At 51.7% G+C, this 16,084-nt stretch overlaps 1 protein-coding gene across 3 annotated transcripts; it reads right to left on the bottom strand.

The window, feature by feature from the left end:
• Window positions 1–1,483: 1,483 nt before the first annotated feature.
• On the bottom strand, window positions 1,484–14,361 carry CARD10 (caspase recruitment domain family member 10). Of its 3 annotated transcripts, none has more exons than XM_015862590.2 (21): window positions 14,308–14,361; window positions 12,615–12,833; window positions 12,344–12,481; window positions 11,700–12,025; window positions 10,325–10,507; window positions 9,948–10,103; window positions 9,737–9,862; window positions 9,400–9,594; window positions 9,166–9,312; window positions 8,548–8,663; window positions 8,307–8,347; window positions 8,082–8,202; window positions 7,650–7,830; window positions 6,732–6,855; window positions 6,152–6,392; window positions 5,788–5,857; window positions 5,594–5,693; window positions 5,296–5,454; window positions 3,526–3,641; window positions 2,819–2,934; window positions 1,484–2,261 (listed from the first exon to the last, which is right to left on the bottom strand). In XM_015862590.2, the coding sequence occupies exons 1-21, from the start codon at window positions 14,312–14,314 to the stop codon at window positions 2,054–2,056; spliced, it is 3,090 nt and encodes a 1,029-aa protein (XP_015718076.1). In that variant the 5' UTR covers window positions 14,315–14,361; the 3' UTR covers window positions 1,484–2,053. The 3 variants fall into 3 exon arrangements, with proteins under 3 accessions (XP_015718076.1, XP_015718086.1, XP_032300779.1); XM_015862600.2 differs by having other exon boundaries at window positions 9,737–9,853; XM_032444888.1 differs by lacking the exon at window positions 14,308–14,361 and having other exon boundaries at window positions 12,615–13,126.
• Window positions 14,362–16,084: the final 1,723 nt, after the last annotated feature.

The raw sequence follows: 16,084 nt of genomic DNA, 5'->3' as shown, positions 1-16,084 counted from the left end.
GACACACGCACCACTTGGCCCCTGCCCTCCCTGGAGGGAGAAAATTTGCTCTTGTTGACTTTACAAGGGTTTCATGCAAGGCTGGCACAGCTGGTAATTGATGCCCAGGGCTGCTAATTGTGTTCTGCCCATTACCTAACCCGTGATTCATTCTTCAGAGCACACAGCTGCACCCCTGGGGGCACAAATGAGGTGGGCAGGGGTGTGCAGGGCAGGGGAGCATTATGTTTGTCTCAAGGCCCTCTGCCCCTTTTCTCAATCACATCCAGGACTAGTTGTAGCTGGATTCTGGAAGCCTCCAGGGAGACAAGATGAACAAAAGGAGGGTCTGGAGAAGGGTGGGAGCATCAATCTGCTTCCCAATACAACTTTGCTTTGCCTCAGTTTCCCTCCTGGTGAAATACAGATGGCCCAGAGAGGTGTGAGGAGAAATCTGTTTTGTTGGGGGGCAGCAGGTCCGCAAAGCTGGGGGTACTGCTCTGTAATCACCCCCGCCATGAGAGTGGTGATAGCTCCAATGTCAGAGGGTAGGAGGAGTTGTCAAACTTTGAATCAGTGCCTCACAAGCAGTATTTTCCCTGGGTACTCAATCTTTATCTTTTCCCCTGCAAAGCTGCAGGCTCCAACCTCCTTCCCTTGCAAACCCAGCGTGCTTTGGGACTGTCTTCTCATCTGCTCAACAAAAGCCCTGCTTTGTTCACCTGCAGGGCATCTGCCCTCCCAGGGCTGACAGTGCTGGGATGCCTGGGCTGGTCCCCTGGAGAGGACAGCAATGGGGAGCTCTCGCCTGGAGCCCCATTACACCAATCCCCTCCATAGCTCCACTGCTCCAGGGCAGATCTGGGACTTTGCTCTACATTTAAGTGACTGCAGGTTAAAGTCTTTTTTTCTTTTCCTCCCCCTTTCACTCTTGTCCTCATAAAAAAAACAGGCAACTGTTTTAGAGCCTGAAATAACACCTCACAGGGGACCCATGAAGATCAGCAGGTTAATCTTTACTTGGAGCTTCAGAAGTGCATAGCAGTATCAGTTCCCCAATCATAGGAGTGAGGAGAACACGGAGATCTAGAGTTTCTAGTGCTGGTGGCTCATTGGTTTTCCCATTGACCCCAGCCCACTGCCCAGTCTCCTGCTCCACGGAGACTCCCACAGCCACAGCCCCCGTTTTCCTTTTGTGTGTCTCAGGAAAGGCCATCTATCCTTCAAACACTTGCCCTTGTCCACCAGAAGGACAAGATGGTTGGCTTTTCACTTCATGATAACCAGAATATGGAGGGATGTGAAGCTCTAGGAACCTTGGACCAAGTAACCTTCTCAACAAGTTGGATATTAGGAAAAAAAATTCTTCTCCATAAGAGTGGTTGGACACTGGAACAGTCTGCATTGGGAAGTGGTGGAATCACCCCTACAGGGCTGGACAGGAGAAAAACACACCCACGCATCACCCAACCCTTCCCATTAACACACAAGTCTGCAGCCAGCCTCCCATTCCTATTATGAATGGTATTTAATTCTCTTTTACACACGGGTTGCCAATAAAAGGGCCCATTAATAATTTACAAGCAATAAAGAGTACAGCTCCCATAAAACGAGGGTTGGTTGCAAACTTAGTGTCAGTCTGGCTACAGCAGGGTGTTTGCAGACAAACTGTGTTTCCTGCTCCATGGGGCAGGAGGTGAGGTAGAGAAGGGAAAACAAAGGAGATGAGAGAAGGGTTTTAACACACTAGATGCATGCACGCGTGAGATATGCTCTTGCTCAGCCTCATCTCACATGTTTTCCTCGTGTTCCCAGTCTCACCATGTACCAGAGCCAAAGGCTCAAGGTGATGGGGAACAGTCCATGAGATGTCCAGCAAGAAGGTGGAAGACTTCTCTCCAGTCAAATATGGAAAACTCAGGCTGGTGGGTCAACATGCTTTACATCCCCAACTCTTCACAGCCCCAAGTGGACCTTAAAAGCTACCTGGTCCCATTGCTGCCAGCATCCCCTTGGAGAGAGAGGACATGCTACCTGAAGGACAGCACCTGGGGAAGGCTCTGTACCTCCAGATTCAGTCATCACCATCCTCAACCCACAGTGGGCGGTTTTGCTCCTGGAAGATGCAGCTCCGCACCACCTTGGGCAGTTCTTCTGCGTGGCTCCAGGCATGGGGCTCCACACGAGCCCAAGAGCAGGGTAGAGCATGGAGAGCCCGCTCAGCACCACGACATGCCTTCAGCACCTCCGCATCACGCTGGCCAGGCTGCCCCAGCAAGCTCCTGGGGAACAAGCAACAAGTATCACCTTCACATAGACAGATGGAGTTGCAAAACACCAATGTTGCCCGAAACAAGAACCTTCTCATGTGCACACAAAGTGATTTTTTGCCTCTTTTTTTCTCCCCACAACAACTAAAGCCAACATACATGCATCTATTGCTGCCAACCCCTCTCCTTCTGAACAAAGGTAAGAGGGGCTATAGGAAAGAACTGGATGGATTCTTTAGCAAAGTTTGTTGTGATAGGACAAGGGGAAATGGTTTCAAAGTAAAAGAAGGAACATTCAGATTGGGTATAAGGAAACAGTTTTTATGAGAAGGGTAGTGAAGAACTGGATCAGGCTGCCCAGTTGTGTGGATGCCCCATTCCTGGAGACATCCAAGGTCAGGCTGGAGGGGCTCTGAGCACCTTCACCTACCTGTAGGTGTCCCTGTTCATTGCAGTGGAGTTGGACTTGGAGACCTTTAAGGGTCCCTTCCAACTCAAAACATGCTATGATTCTATGATTCTCAACACTCCTGCAATGCCCTCCATCCATCCACATGGTCTTATCTTACCTGAACCCCCTGACGTTCTTCTCAGTGACCTCAACGTGGATAACAATGGGGTATATCTCACGTTTAATTAGATCCCTCACACTCTGAACTCCCAGCTCCAGCAGGCAGTGTTTATTCTGGAAGGAAATTGAATAGATTTACTGATTTAAGTAGAGAAGAAATAGCTCCAGCTCCTGACAGATGCATTTAATCAAACCCCATACTGTGAAATATCATTGCTTTTCCAATAGTAATTCCATTAAATGTGGGATTTACAGACAAGGCCAAGATGGAAACCGAGAATTACAGAGCAGGGTCACTCACTCCATCACAGCCAGCCCAGCCCAAGGGCCCACCAGATGCCTCACTCAGCCTCAGCCCATCTTCCCATCCCTTTCTTTTTCATTGTCACCAACAGCCCCACGTTTCTCCATTTGCCCTCAACAGTGCTCTTTCTGCTTTCTTTACAATGAGGAACTCAAAAGCAGGGAGGTCACTTCCGCATATGGCACTTCCCACTCTCTCCCCTACCAATACCCATGTCTCTTGCCAGGGCTTGAAAGAGACTCAGTGAAAAGCCCACAGTCATTGATTCCCAGACCCACAGCAGCTCGACTCTCCAAATCACACAGCCCTAAAGTAAATAACTGCCTTCCTTTGTCCCACCCTTTTTTCCCACCTGAACAGAGTACCCCATCCCAGCCTTCTCTCTCCAAACCACTCAGCACCTTCTGCATTGCCTCCTGGATCATGCAGACTCGACTGCTCTCCCTTCGCTCCTGGGGGGCATTTCTAGACATGGGGGACTCCTGCACATGGGCAGCACTGGGGTCTGTCAGCTTCTCTGCAAGAGAAGAGGGAAAGGAGAGATGAAAAGGGAGACAACATCCTCATCTCCGTCTTGTACAGTCTACCTTAGATCCTGCATGCTTGCTGTGGTGCTGATGCTCATTGAATTCAGTGTTTATGGATTCTGGTGAGCGAGTCTAATTATACAGCATTACGTGTTGGCATGGATCTCCTGCTGCTTTCTGCTTACAGAACAAGCAAGATATCACAGCTGAAGACCTTGCAGGGCAAGAGCAGCTCTTGTGTTGTGGTACAGCAGCAGCCAAAGCTGTCTCCCACATCTGACCCCCCTTCCACATTGCTCCAGCCCCTCCCTGATGAAATATAGCAGAAAATGAATGACTTTATTTTGCCAAAAAATATTTCCGCTAGGCTGGTGAGCTGCATGAGCTCACAGGTGACTGGGGAAGCAAGGAGAGCACTCATCTTGGAGTAGGAGATTGGGAGGAAAATGGGGAGCAAGCTAAACCTCCTGCTGGTGGCAACTCAAGCCCCCTCCCCCTGCTCAGAGTTGGCAAGATGGCACCTCACACAATGCCATGCAGCAGAGCAGCAGGAAGGTGATGCTGAGACAGAGAACTGGGTGCAGAGCTGGTGGGACAGTGAGGTCTGGCATGATCAGCACCATGTGCCCCCAGTAATTCCAACAGAAGACAAGGCAACTCACACAGAGACCACAAATGGCAGTAGGATGCTCAGAATCCTAGTATGGCTGAAGCAGGCACCCCAGCTGCAGTAAATGGCTTTGAAGCATGTTCCCATGCAATGTGAAGGGGACCCTGCAGAGGGCTCAGCAGGACAGGATATATGGTCAAGTCACTCAGCTAAAAAGCCCAGTGGCCAGATTTTGAAGAGCCATAATTTTTCAGCAGAATAGCTTTTTCACCACCCCCCAAAAGTATATCAACTCATTTTTCAGTCCTGCAGCTGGCAAAGTGTGAACTCTAAATGTGGGAGAGATGGGAAAAGGAGGATGAAGAAGGGAGGATTTGTCTTTGGTGAAAATGCTGCATGGGAGAAAAGCCTTTTTCCTACATCCCCCTACAGTGGTGTGACAGTCTCAGGTCACTGGTGGAAAGAAAGATGTCATTCCCAGAGAGGAAGGGCAGGAGTGAAGTCAACCTACATATCTTATCTCAGGCAAGGGCCTCAGCCCTGGAAAGAGCCACCAGAGCAGCAAAGCAGTGCCACCACCACCCACTCAAGGAAACAAGAGGATCTCCATGTCTCAGAAGAGCAGAATGGAAGGCTGGCCTCCCTGAAGGCCAAAGGGACAGGATCCAGTTAAGAACAGGAGGGAATGCCTTGTTTTGGGCCCAAAAACTGGATCAGTGGGTATCATCTGGGAAGGCTGACATACCCCCACAATTAGCTGCTGAATATGCACCTTGTGTCCTCTCAAAGAATCCCATGAGTCCATATCTCCTACTTCAGGACTTATTCCTTGAATTGGACTCTCCAAAGCCTCCACAGAAATGACCTCCTTGAGCAGCATCTTAGTTTCCTACCTCACAGCTAGGAAGTGACAGGAGGTAACAAAGTGAAAACAGCCCCTTCTACTTAGAAGCAGGCCACTTGCATACTGTATGTCACTTAGCCATGGGCTCCTAAAACAACTTTGAATGTGTCTGCTACTCTTAGCTGCCTACCTGCTGGGCACACGTGGAAGTCCAGGCGAGAGGTGGGCAAATCCAGCAGGTTCCTGATGAGCCGTAGTGCAATGCAGCTGGGGGACAGCACCACGGGACGGGGTGTCTTGACCACCACAGGGTGCACCAGGCTGTAAGGCTTCAGGCTCCTGTCTGGGTCTGAAAGACAGGAAGAAAGAAGAGAAAGTCAAAGGCAAGAATTTGCCAGGGAGACTGAAGCATCCCATTTGCTGATGTCCTTTCACCGGGGATGTCTGGATCCCCAAAAGATGATGAGGTAACACAGCTAACAGCTCACCTGGACAGGGGTCCAGCCACAGCTGCTGACAGGGCTGTTCTGGGCCCTTCTGCTGTTTGGATTTCACCAAGCGTAGTTGGTCCAAGGCCCGTTTCTTTAGCTGAAAGGGAGAAAGGGAGGGCAACGAGGCTGAGAGCATTGACCATTACAAAAGCGTGTTACAAAAACTCTCCTTGCTGGCTTCTCTGGCTTACATTATTTCTGTGGCCCCTCTGCTGCCCAGGTATGTGGACCTTCTCCTGGATCTTCAAAAGCTGGTGTGCCCTGAAAAGACAGTGGTGTTGAACTCAAGCAGTTCTAGATACCTCAGGGACCAACACTGGCTGTGATGCTCTTTCCCAAACCCCACAGGCATATCAACAACCTCACTCAACCTCCCTGTCTGTCAAAGGCACCTAAACACTACAGCACTGGTCCCCAACGTAAGGTTTAAGGTTTGGAAATCCCACACTATGAAAAGGCGAGCCCACAAGCTTCTGAACTCCTCAGGAATGCTTACCACAAAGAAATGGGGCAAGCACCCCATGTACATCCCTGCTTTCCTCCTTCCTCTGTTACCTGCTGTAGTTGGGCACTGTCCCCTTGTCCAAGTCCCGCATGGTCAAGGGATCGACACGGGAACAGTACCACTCCAGCCGCCCCTTGTACATGGTGTCTGTGACATGCAGGATCTCCCGACATTTGACACATAGAGCATAAGGGTCTGATGGCTCCAGGAGGGACAGGTTGGTACGGATGTAGAATGAGTCCCCAGAAAACTTCTTCCCTTCTTCTAAGGCTTCCCGTAGAGGTTGGTACCCTGGAGTAAGGGATATAAGTCACTACAGGTGGGTACACTGTAGACAGCCATAACCGACAAGATATCCAAGTCTCCAGCACAGCTCTCATGTTATGCATTGTGCTGGGGGTGCAGAGGCAAACAGACAGAAGGTCTGTGCCTCCATCCTGTAACTTAGGACATGTGACACCAGACAAACATGTAACCAGAGTTATGGCCAAGGCCAGTATCACATCTAGTAGCCCAGGACCAAAAAGAAGAGAGAAGACAGCCAAGATTTACCTCCAGAGCTGGGAGAAAGGCCTGCAAAGGGAAGCAAAGAGCTCAGGCTGGAAGGAAATCCAGCTGCCAGGGCCCTACCTTGCAGGTCCAGCTGGAAGACAAGGCTGGAGGGTTCATCCCAATGCAGCAGGCTCAGGTAGGCAACCTCACGTGTACAGTTCTCCAGAGAAAGCACCTCTTCCTTCAGTGATGGGACCCTCAACTAGCACAGAATGGATGCTATTAGATTTAGGTTCTGGAAGTGCAGGCTCCCATCAGCTCCTCACCCATCATGGTTAACCAAGAGATGGTACAGGCCCAGAGCAAGCTCTGCCTGAGGACAAGCATCCTCATCTGCCTCTGATTCTCTCCTCTGCCTCTGAAACTGCTGCTGTCAGCCACCCTCCAGTTTGAATGCTGGGCTGATATGAAAGCAAACACGTGCACAAACATGTGTAGGAGCAGAGGCAGGGAAGCTGGGTTATTTTCAGCTACAGGTGGGATATCAATTCAAGAACCATTGCTGTATTTAAAGTGGTGTCATTCTTGCCAAAACAAATGCCCCTCCCTCCTTCCAGGAGATCACTTCAGAGCAGTTATTCTCTGAGAGGGTCATGAAAGCCTGCGAGACCTCTCTCCAGAATTGATTGTTTTGCAACAGGCATATGCAGGATGCAAACTGCTCTGCAATACTATGAGGTGACAGGCAGCTCCAGGAAGACACTGTCATATCACTGCCTTAATCCATGTGGGTCCTTTTTTGTTTTCCCCTCTCTCACCTGAAGGAAGCATTCCAGCACAACTGTGCATCATCACATACACTGGCATGTTTGGGTGCAGAGGCCTCTATGCCTGTTTATGTTGCATAAAGTTCTAGGCAAAGAGCGTAACTGGAGAACAAGAGATGGAGGAGGGCTTCAAGTGAACCAGAAGCAAGTTTGCACTGGGGCTCACTCCATACTCCTTGCATTCCAGGTCCACTGCACATCTCCAGCATGATCCCATTCCCAGACCCACCTCAATGAGCCGGCACCCTTCCCTGAGTCCTGTGCTCTCGACTAGTGAGCCCGGCTTGACCCACTGGACATAAATCCCCGTCCTGTTCCCTCCAAGGATGGAGATGTCTGCTCCCAGCCTCTTCTCATGGGACAACAGGCTGTTGGGGTGACCCATGCTCGTGAGCTGCACCACCAGTGACCTGGCAAGGAGAAAAACACCAGCAACTGAAGCTTGCTGCCTTTTCCAAGGACTAGATTCCCATTCCTTATGGTCCATCACCAGGGCAGGTGCACAGAGTTTGTGTATCCCCACATCCCTCTCTACTCCACCAAACCCAATATGTTTCTCTTCTCTCTTGCTACCAGAGAAGGACTTGCAGGACATTCAGCCTCCCAGGCATGATTCCTCAGCATGATGATATGTTCCCCCCAAGCAGAAGGTCATGGTCACCTCCTAGAGATCTCCTTGTGGCTGGTAAGCATGGACAAGCAGGTCTCTGACTTCACCCTGGTGTAGGTGCTGCTGGAAGAGGAGGAGAAGGCCCCAGGTGGGATGCTAACAAAACTGTTGCCTAGGAAAGAGAGCAAGAGGGAGAGAGGGCATATCACCTCTTGGAATGCTATCCCATCCCTCACCCCACCACTTCTCCCTCGCTAAACCCTTTGGGGAAGGTACCTGCTGTATCTTCCATGCTGCTGAAGGAGCCGCAGGACAAGCTGTAGAGGAAACACAATGGTGAGATGAGAGGTAACAGCTATTCCAAAGCCTGTTTGCATCCCATTCTCAACCCAATACCCCCAGCTTTCCATCAACTCACACACAGAAGTTCTCACCTTCAGCTCCCACTCCCTCATAGCCAACCTGCTCACTCTGGCCCCCACAGACCCCTAGACAAGACCCCAACTCAAGCAGTCACCTTTTGTAGGGCATGCACCTATCTTCACGCTGCCGACGAAGGATGGAGCCGATGCAAGGAGGGAAGGGGAAGGTAGAGAGGCGGTTGATGTCCTTCTCACTGTCAGGAGTCCCCTCCTTGAGCAAAGTAAGAGAGAGATACCTGTTTATACCAGCACCTCTCCTTCCTTTGGGCTAGGTTGCTCCTGGGGTACCTCTCTTCAGAGGTACCCTAACACCCAGGGGCATCTTGCTTTCCCAAGGAGACAGCAGGGATGGAGACACATGCCACTGTGTCCCCATCTTTTTGCAGTGTACACCTCCCAGGGTGTGATTACAGAGCTTTCTGGAGAGAATAAAAACCTTACATGAGAATACTGATTTCTAGGTTGCCAGATGTGGCACTGAGGGACATGGTTAGTGGGAATGGTGGTGATAAGTTGATGGTTGGACTAAATAATCTCAGTGGACTTTTCCAGCCTTAATGATTCTATGGTTCTATGAGTTTTGCTTGCCCCACTCTCCCACCCAGTTGAGTGTGGCACCCTGCCCTACTCCAAGCCTTCCACCGAGCCATAGCCCCATGGTGTGTCCCTGCTGCCCTCAGCTCAGTGCCAGATCCTCATGGTACAGCACTTACCATGCTCTGAATGGCAGAGTCCCCTGGGAATGTGATGGCAGAAACACCCAGTGGGTCTGTGAGTCCGCTCGTAAGGTCAGAAGGCTTGTCCACAAGGCTCCATGTGCTGCTGAGGTTGGAGCAAAGGGAGTAGGAAGAGCTGCACATCTGGGAGAGAAAAGACCCATCATTTCATTGCATTCCCCCAGAGATTAACCCTGTCCACATCTTGCTTTCCTCTCCAGCACTGCTCACCTTGCCCAGGCTGCGGTTGCCTCGGCACCGCTGCAGCTGTGCCTCCAGAGTGCTGTTCAGCCCTTCCACCCGGCTCAGCTTGCTCAGGAGCTCATCCCTCTCCTCCTCCAGGGCCCGCACACGCTTGCGGTACTGATCCTTCTCAATCAGGCTCTGGGAATATTGCAGCTGCACCCCATCTCGGCTCTGGATTGCCTACAAGGAGCCAGGTTAGGGGTGAGGAGGACCACACTACAAAACCCGCTTCCCACTGATAGAGAAGACTCACTGGGGAAGGAGAGGTACCCAAAACAAAGCCAAGAGCCCCGATCCTGCTGGCAGGCAGAGAGCACTTTACCTGGTCTCTCTCTTTCTCGATCTCCTCCAGCTGCAGCAGCACCGTGTTCATGCGGTGTTTGTAGAGATCGCAGTCCTTCTGCAGTGTTCGATATTTCAGCTGCAGGTCTTCCACCTCCTGTAGGTACTGGCAACAGTGAGCAGTGAACATCAGCCACTGTCAGAAGTGACTGCTGTGGCTGCAAGCAAGGAATAGGATGGTGATTTTTTACCTTATCCCTAAGCTCCTCAGCCCACTGCAGCTCACTCTGCAGGGAGTTGAGTTTCTGGCAGAGGTCTTGTCGGTCATCTTGGGCTTCCTTCCAGTCATGCTCCAGGATGTCCAGTAGGATCTGCTCAGAGCCCGGCACTGGGACCTCACCTGGAGTCTAAGAGATGAGGAGAAGCATTCACCACACTGCCAGCACCTCCAGCCCAGCCCAGTCCAACAGATGAGCAAAGGGCAGACTTGAACAACTGCCATTATCATCAATGAAGCTTGGGCACCTTCAAAACTCACCTGGACATGACCCTGGGCACCCCACTCTGGTTGTCCCTGCTTGGATGCAAAGCCTCCTGCCAACCCAAACCATTCTGCCCCATGGGGTACCTGCAGCATGCCCTGCAGCTCCTTCAATGATGCTGTCAGCCGCTGATTCTCAGCCCACAGTTCAGACACAGCATCAGGGTGGCCCCGCTCCTCTGCCTCCCGTTGGGGCAGAGTAGACGCTTGTTTCCTCAGCAGGCTGCACTCCTCCTCCAGGCTGGTAACTTTGCACTTCAGCTGGTCCACCTGTGAGCCAGGGAGAACACACAGCCTGACACACATGTGCTGAAACTTCTGCCACAGTGAGAGAATGGAAGCTGGGCAGGAAAATGGCCTGAAGGTGAGGAAAGCAAGCTGGGCAACCACATAAGGGAGAATCCTTCAGCTAGGGCAAGGTTAGCACACTGCACACAAAAGCTTTTCCCTGCAGGAGAGGAGAGGAGGGTGCACATGCATCAAATTTTTGCATAAGCACTTTCGGTCTCTGAGTGCTCTCTTTGTGCAACAACTTTCTTGCTACCTTAGGGCATCCACTGTGCAACTGGCCTTGACACTACATGGACCAGGGCCCCCAGGTAAGCTAGCAGGGATGGTAGCTGGGTGTCTCATTGAGGGCTTAGCAGCTCCTGGAGCTGCTGAGATACACATTCACAGCAGAGTGCCCTGGTTTCCACGGGGTTTCTCCACCCCATTGTTAGGATCAAAGAATAATTAAAGTTTGAAAATACTAAGATAATTGAATCCAATCATCACCCAATCCCCACCATGCCCACTAACCATGTCCCTCAGCGCCACATCCATATGGTCCTGGAACACCTCCAGGGATGGTGAATCCACCACTTCCCTGTGCAGGCTGTGCCAGCGCCTCATCCACAAGCAATTCACTTCACTGCTCAGAGGAGGCCTAGGAGAATGAGCGCAGGCAGGAACAACAGATAAAAGGTAGGGGAGGATTCTGGCAGGAGCAGAATGAGACAGGGAATGAGAACTGCAGGGCTGCGTGAGAAGCCCAAAGCAGCAGGGAAATGCTAGGAGGCACCTCCTGGAGCTGGGTTATTAAGAGGTTCCAGGTATTTTGGTCCTTGCCCAGACAGGAAATGGGTGCATGTTTGCTGGAGCTGAGAGCTTGGCAGCTGGAGTGCAGTGTCATGAATTCTCTCAGGTATGCATCATGAGTCTCCGAAGCGTCAGCAGAGGACGAGGAGGCGGTGGGGAGTGCCGGGGAGGGGGATGACTCTTGGCCAAAGTGCTGCTACAGGCAGTAAGTCCTACTCCTGCCACGAACAGGGGCACCTACAGCTAGATCAGGTTACCTACAGCCCCTCCAGCCTGACCATGAATGTCTCCAAAGGGCAAGCTGAATGTTCCCCTCAGCTATACAACCCCACTGCTATAGGACCCCCTTGCCCCACTGATGAGCCATCTCCCACCACCCTACCAGCAGCTGCAGGTCACGGCTCCGCAGTACAGCCATGTTCTTTTCCTCACAGAGCTGTGCATAGCGCATGGCCATCATGTAGTTCTCATCCTTCAGCCTCAGCAGCTCTACACTGTTGGAATCCCACTCCTCCCGCAGTCGTTGGCAACGCTCCTGCACCTTCAGGAGCTCCTGCAGCCGCTGCTCCAGCCGAGTTTGCTCTTGTTCTAAGGTCTGGTTCTTTGCCTGGAGCTGATGTTCCTTCAGCAGGTGCTCTTTCCGCTGAGCCCTCATCTTCTTCACCTCTACCAGCAAGAATTGCATTAGCCCCTCAGGGCCTTCTTCATCTGGAGGAGATGAAGAAGAATCAGATAATGGCTGCTGAAATGGGTAACTCACAAAAAGCACCCATCACAGGGTATCACAGCCTCCTGGAGGTGTGCAGCCTGGGTTAGCGGCACCACGGATCATTACACGCATTTGGCCCCCTTGGTCCATTACATGCATGCATTCAGTCCCCACCCTGCCAGATCCAGAGCACACAACGGTCAAGGTTCCTTGCACACAAACAGCACAAACCAGGGATTTATGCATGCACTCTCCCATGCACATATTTCTGGTCCTTTCCATGCAGCAGCTGAAGGGAAGACAAGCACTGCCCCTACCCAGGATCATGGAGCAGCGCTGGGCTGGTTCCCTCCCTGTTAGTCGCGTGTAGTGCTCTGGGTAGTAAAACTCCAAGGACTCCAGGAAGGCTTCATAGCCTCGCTTACCCCGGCGCCGAAGGATGTCCATCAGGTAACCTGGAAAAACAGATAAAGAGTTAAGGCAATACAAAAAAGCATCTCCACCATTTCTGCTTCCCTCCATGAAATGGATGGGTTGGAGAAAGGAATGAGGTGGAAGCATTGCCTGCAAGTCTGCGCTTTCTCCCACCTGTCTGGTTGCTTTTGCAAGGGAATCGGCATGAATTCAGCACCTCCTCCTCATCCTGCTCATCTATCACACGGCACTGGCGCAGGTATGGGGTGAGTTTTGCAGGGTTCAGGGAGCGGGTCAGCTGGTGCCGTGCACTCTCTATCTTCTCCCAGAGGGCATCTTCTTCCTCTTCTTGCTCCGAGAGGCTGCAGTCTTGGAGAGAGGCATTCTCCAGGGCTGGGAGGATAAAAGAAAAGAGAAAATCTGAGGAGAAATAGATAAGCAAAGGACAAAATACATGGGAGGACAAGTCAAAGCACAATTCTGCAAATGGTTCAATCACCAACCAGAATTCAGATGTGTCAGAAGTTATTTTACAAACAACTCTGTCCAGTAGAATCTTAGGGGGCTCAACTACTGTCTTATACATGCAGGAGGCAGTGAGACATAAGGAACTTAGAAGCATATACTATAAAAAGGCTGGAGAAGATATCATCTTCACCCCACAGTGTTCTTAAATCATAGAATCATTAAAGTTGGAAAAAACCTCTAAAATCACCCAGCCCAACTGCCAGCCCACCCCCACCATGCCCACTGACCACGTCCCTCAGTGCCACATCCACATGGTTCTGGAACACCTCCAGGGACGGTGACTGCACCACCTCCCTGGTTTCCACGTTTCTCCTACTGTGGTAAGAGGGGTGGGTTTCTCTGGGGATCCATTTGCACTCTGCATGCCCCCAAGCATCAGTGACTGAATTGAAGTTCTCAAGAGCAGTGTGCAATGGAGCAGCTTGGCTGCAGGTAGTGGAGCCAAAGGGGGAGGTCAAAAGTGTATTTTCCATGCATCTTCTGCACATGTGTGCAGAGCACTGCAAATACTCAGCAACAAGGCAAAGCTACAATGCAATAATTCTGTCTTATATATTCTATCCCAGGTTGTAAGGGACTCATAAGATCACTGAGTCCAACTCATGCAGTGCAAAGATTCATGTTGCATGAAGGCAGAGGGAAGAAAATCTCCCTCTCTTTTTTCCTTTATTTTCCTCTGGTACTGGGAATGGTATCATACCATCAGATGGCCAACCAGCACAGCAAGGAGGGTGGCTGAGAGAGTTGTGCTGAAGTTAATCCTCCAAGCAGAACTACAGAAGGCTCAGGATCTGCTGGGTGGAGGATAACAGGACGAGGGGACTCTCAAACCCACAAAAGATACTCAAGGGTCTGATTGCCAGCACCAAAAGGCTTAGGAGCAGAACCACTGTTACAGATCTGGTTCATCCTGCTGACAAGGAGGCTGAACAAAGAAAACAATCTGCATTTCTTGCAGAAACAGGCTCAGTCCCACAGGGAGATGAGTATACGGGAGGATGCAACAGAAGCCGTGCTGTTCTGAGCCCTGCTCCTCGGGCTCCAAGTCAAAGTTTAGGCTTTCAGATCCAAGTTTCAATCCGCAAAACTCGCGGCTGCTGTGCGAGAAGCTTCTAGGCAGGCAGGGCCGGGCGGAGGGCTCCTCCGGGATCGGGGTGGGGAGCGCAAGGCAGTCAGAAACCCGTAGAGGGGAAGAGGAACAAACCCAGCGCCACGGCCGCCCAGGCAAAAATCTGTACTCGGGGGCAAAATCCACACTAGGAAGCAAAATCCACGCTGGAGGACAAAGGCAGTAAGCGGAGGGGACGCGCTCCGAGGGCTGCGGGGGGATCAGCCTTACCTGCCATCCCGTTCCGATCTCCGCGCCCCACTCCGCCGCTCCCGCCCCGGCAGGTGTGCCTGCAGCTCTCTCCCCACCCCGCTGCACCTTTCCTCCTCCCTTCCTCCCTCCTCCGCACCCCCCGGCAATGCAAAGCCCAGCCCTGTGCCCTCCCCTCCCCGACACTCACCGGCGGGGCGGGGGCTGCCTCCCCTCGGCCGCTGCTCACCTGGGGGAGCCGGGAAAGGGCTTTGCTCTGTCTGTGGACCGTCTGTCTCTTCCAGCTGCTTCTCCGGACTAAAGCTGATCTCCGGAAGGATGTGGTTCACCAGCAACTTCTCTTCTGAAATACGACTGCTTTCAGATCCCCACAGTTGAATTGGGGTACCCAGTGTAGCCTCCCTTGGTATGAAGGGGGGCTCTTTTGTTAGAAGGGCTCCAGAAATTGGATCTTGAACTGTCCAGATGTAGGGTAAGTTCTGGATGGAAAGGGTTCAAGCAAAAGGAAAGGCACAGCCACCCCAGGAGCAGAGCTGGAGCACCCCAATGGGAACACAGTGGACAGCTCTCACCACTGCCATGTTTCTTCTTGCCCAAACCAGCCCCATGCCACTAGGACAAGGAGGGGTCTGGGGGAGATGGAGAGCGAAGAAGCTTTGCTGTACAATTGTACAAGGTCTACAAGCTCTAGGGATGAATCAAGCCTCCTGTCCTAAAGGAGCTGCAGGTTTCACCCTGGACCCAAAATTATAGAATCAGAATTGTTTTAGCTGAAAGGGACCCTTAAAGGCATTTAGTCCAACTCCCCAGCAATGAACAGGGACACCCACATCTGTATTAGAGTGCTCAGAGCCCCTCCATCCTGTCCTTGGATGTCTCCAGGAGTGAGGCATCCACCACCTGCATGACCCAAACCTCTCTGTTTGGCCAAAGTGCTGCTACAGGCCAAAGGTGGTGGAGGCACTTCCTCTGGTCCCCACTGTGTTATTTTCAGAGTCAAGCACAACCCCATCTGAGACCAGTTTTGAGACTCGCTCCCAACGTTTTCCTCTGTACATCACACAGCTTCACTGCTTTTGCTGTTACACACCCATTGAGCAAATACCAGGCACACGCACATGCAAGGCTTCTGGCAAACACCGCCTCCTCTTGCAAGGCATCTGTCCCACCTGCTGACACCCTGGTGTTTTAATTTGCTGCTGACTCACCCATTCCCCCTGCTAGGGGTCCCCCTCCCTCACACTGCCCACTCCCTATGGATGCAGGACCACCAGCCAGGTCCCCAGGCAGGACACGGCTCCATCTCCAGCCCTTACCTCCAGCCAGAGGCATCCAGTTGTAAATGAGTGATCAAAACAAGTAGGAGCAAGGCTGCCTGCAGGGAAGGGTTCTGACTCAAGCCCTGTCAATTTGTGCCTGCTAGTTATTCTCTTGCAAACATCCCAGGTCTCTCTCTCTAGAGAAAAGATTTCCTGAGCAGGATATTATGTGGTGATAGAAGATAAGATCTTCGCCCCTTACAATAAAAGCCCCAAACAGCTTGGTTTTTTTCTCATTCACCCAGACAGAAGCAAACTTAAGGAAGGCTCTCCTCCACCCACCCTGACCCCACCGGCAATGGCTGTAGTGCTTTGTGACTCAGAGCACACGGAAATCAGACAGAGCGCTTCCCCACATCGAGCATTATCTGTCACATCAATTCTCAGATCTGGGCAGGAGCCTGGGAGCTGCAGACCACCCCAAAGGCCAACAGAGAGCTCCTGAGAGGAGGGAGATGTCCCATCCCATGTTTTGGCCA

Source organism: Coturnix japonica, chromosome 1 (genome assembly GCF_001577835.2).
Source record: "Coturnix japonica isolate 7356 chromosome 1, Coturnix japonica 2.1, whole genome shotgun sequence".
NCBI lineage: Eukaryota > Metazoa > Chordata > Aves > Galliformes > Phasianidae > Coturnix > Coturnix japonica.
The sequence above is the reverse complement of the archived record's forward strand: the minus strand, read 5'-3'. Positions and strand labels throughout refer to the sequence as shown.

Bases quoted from the DNA above. Each gene is read 5' to 3' on its own strand.
- CARD10 (XM_032444888.1), bottom strand. From the start codon at position 13,062: ATGCTTCTAAGTTCCTTATGTCTCACTGCCTCCTGCATGTATAAGACA. The intron at 8,203-8,306 runs GTACCTTCCCCA...TCTCTTTCCTAG, and splicing joins CAGCATGGAAGATACAGCAG to GCAACAGTTTTGTTAGCATC. The intron at 5,455-5,593 runs GTGAGCTGTTAG...CCTGTCTTTCAG, and splicing joins GTGGCTGGACCCCTGTCCAG to ACCCAGACAGGAGCCTGAAG.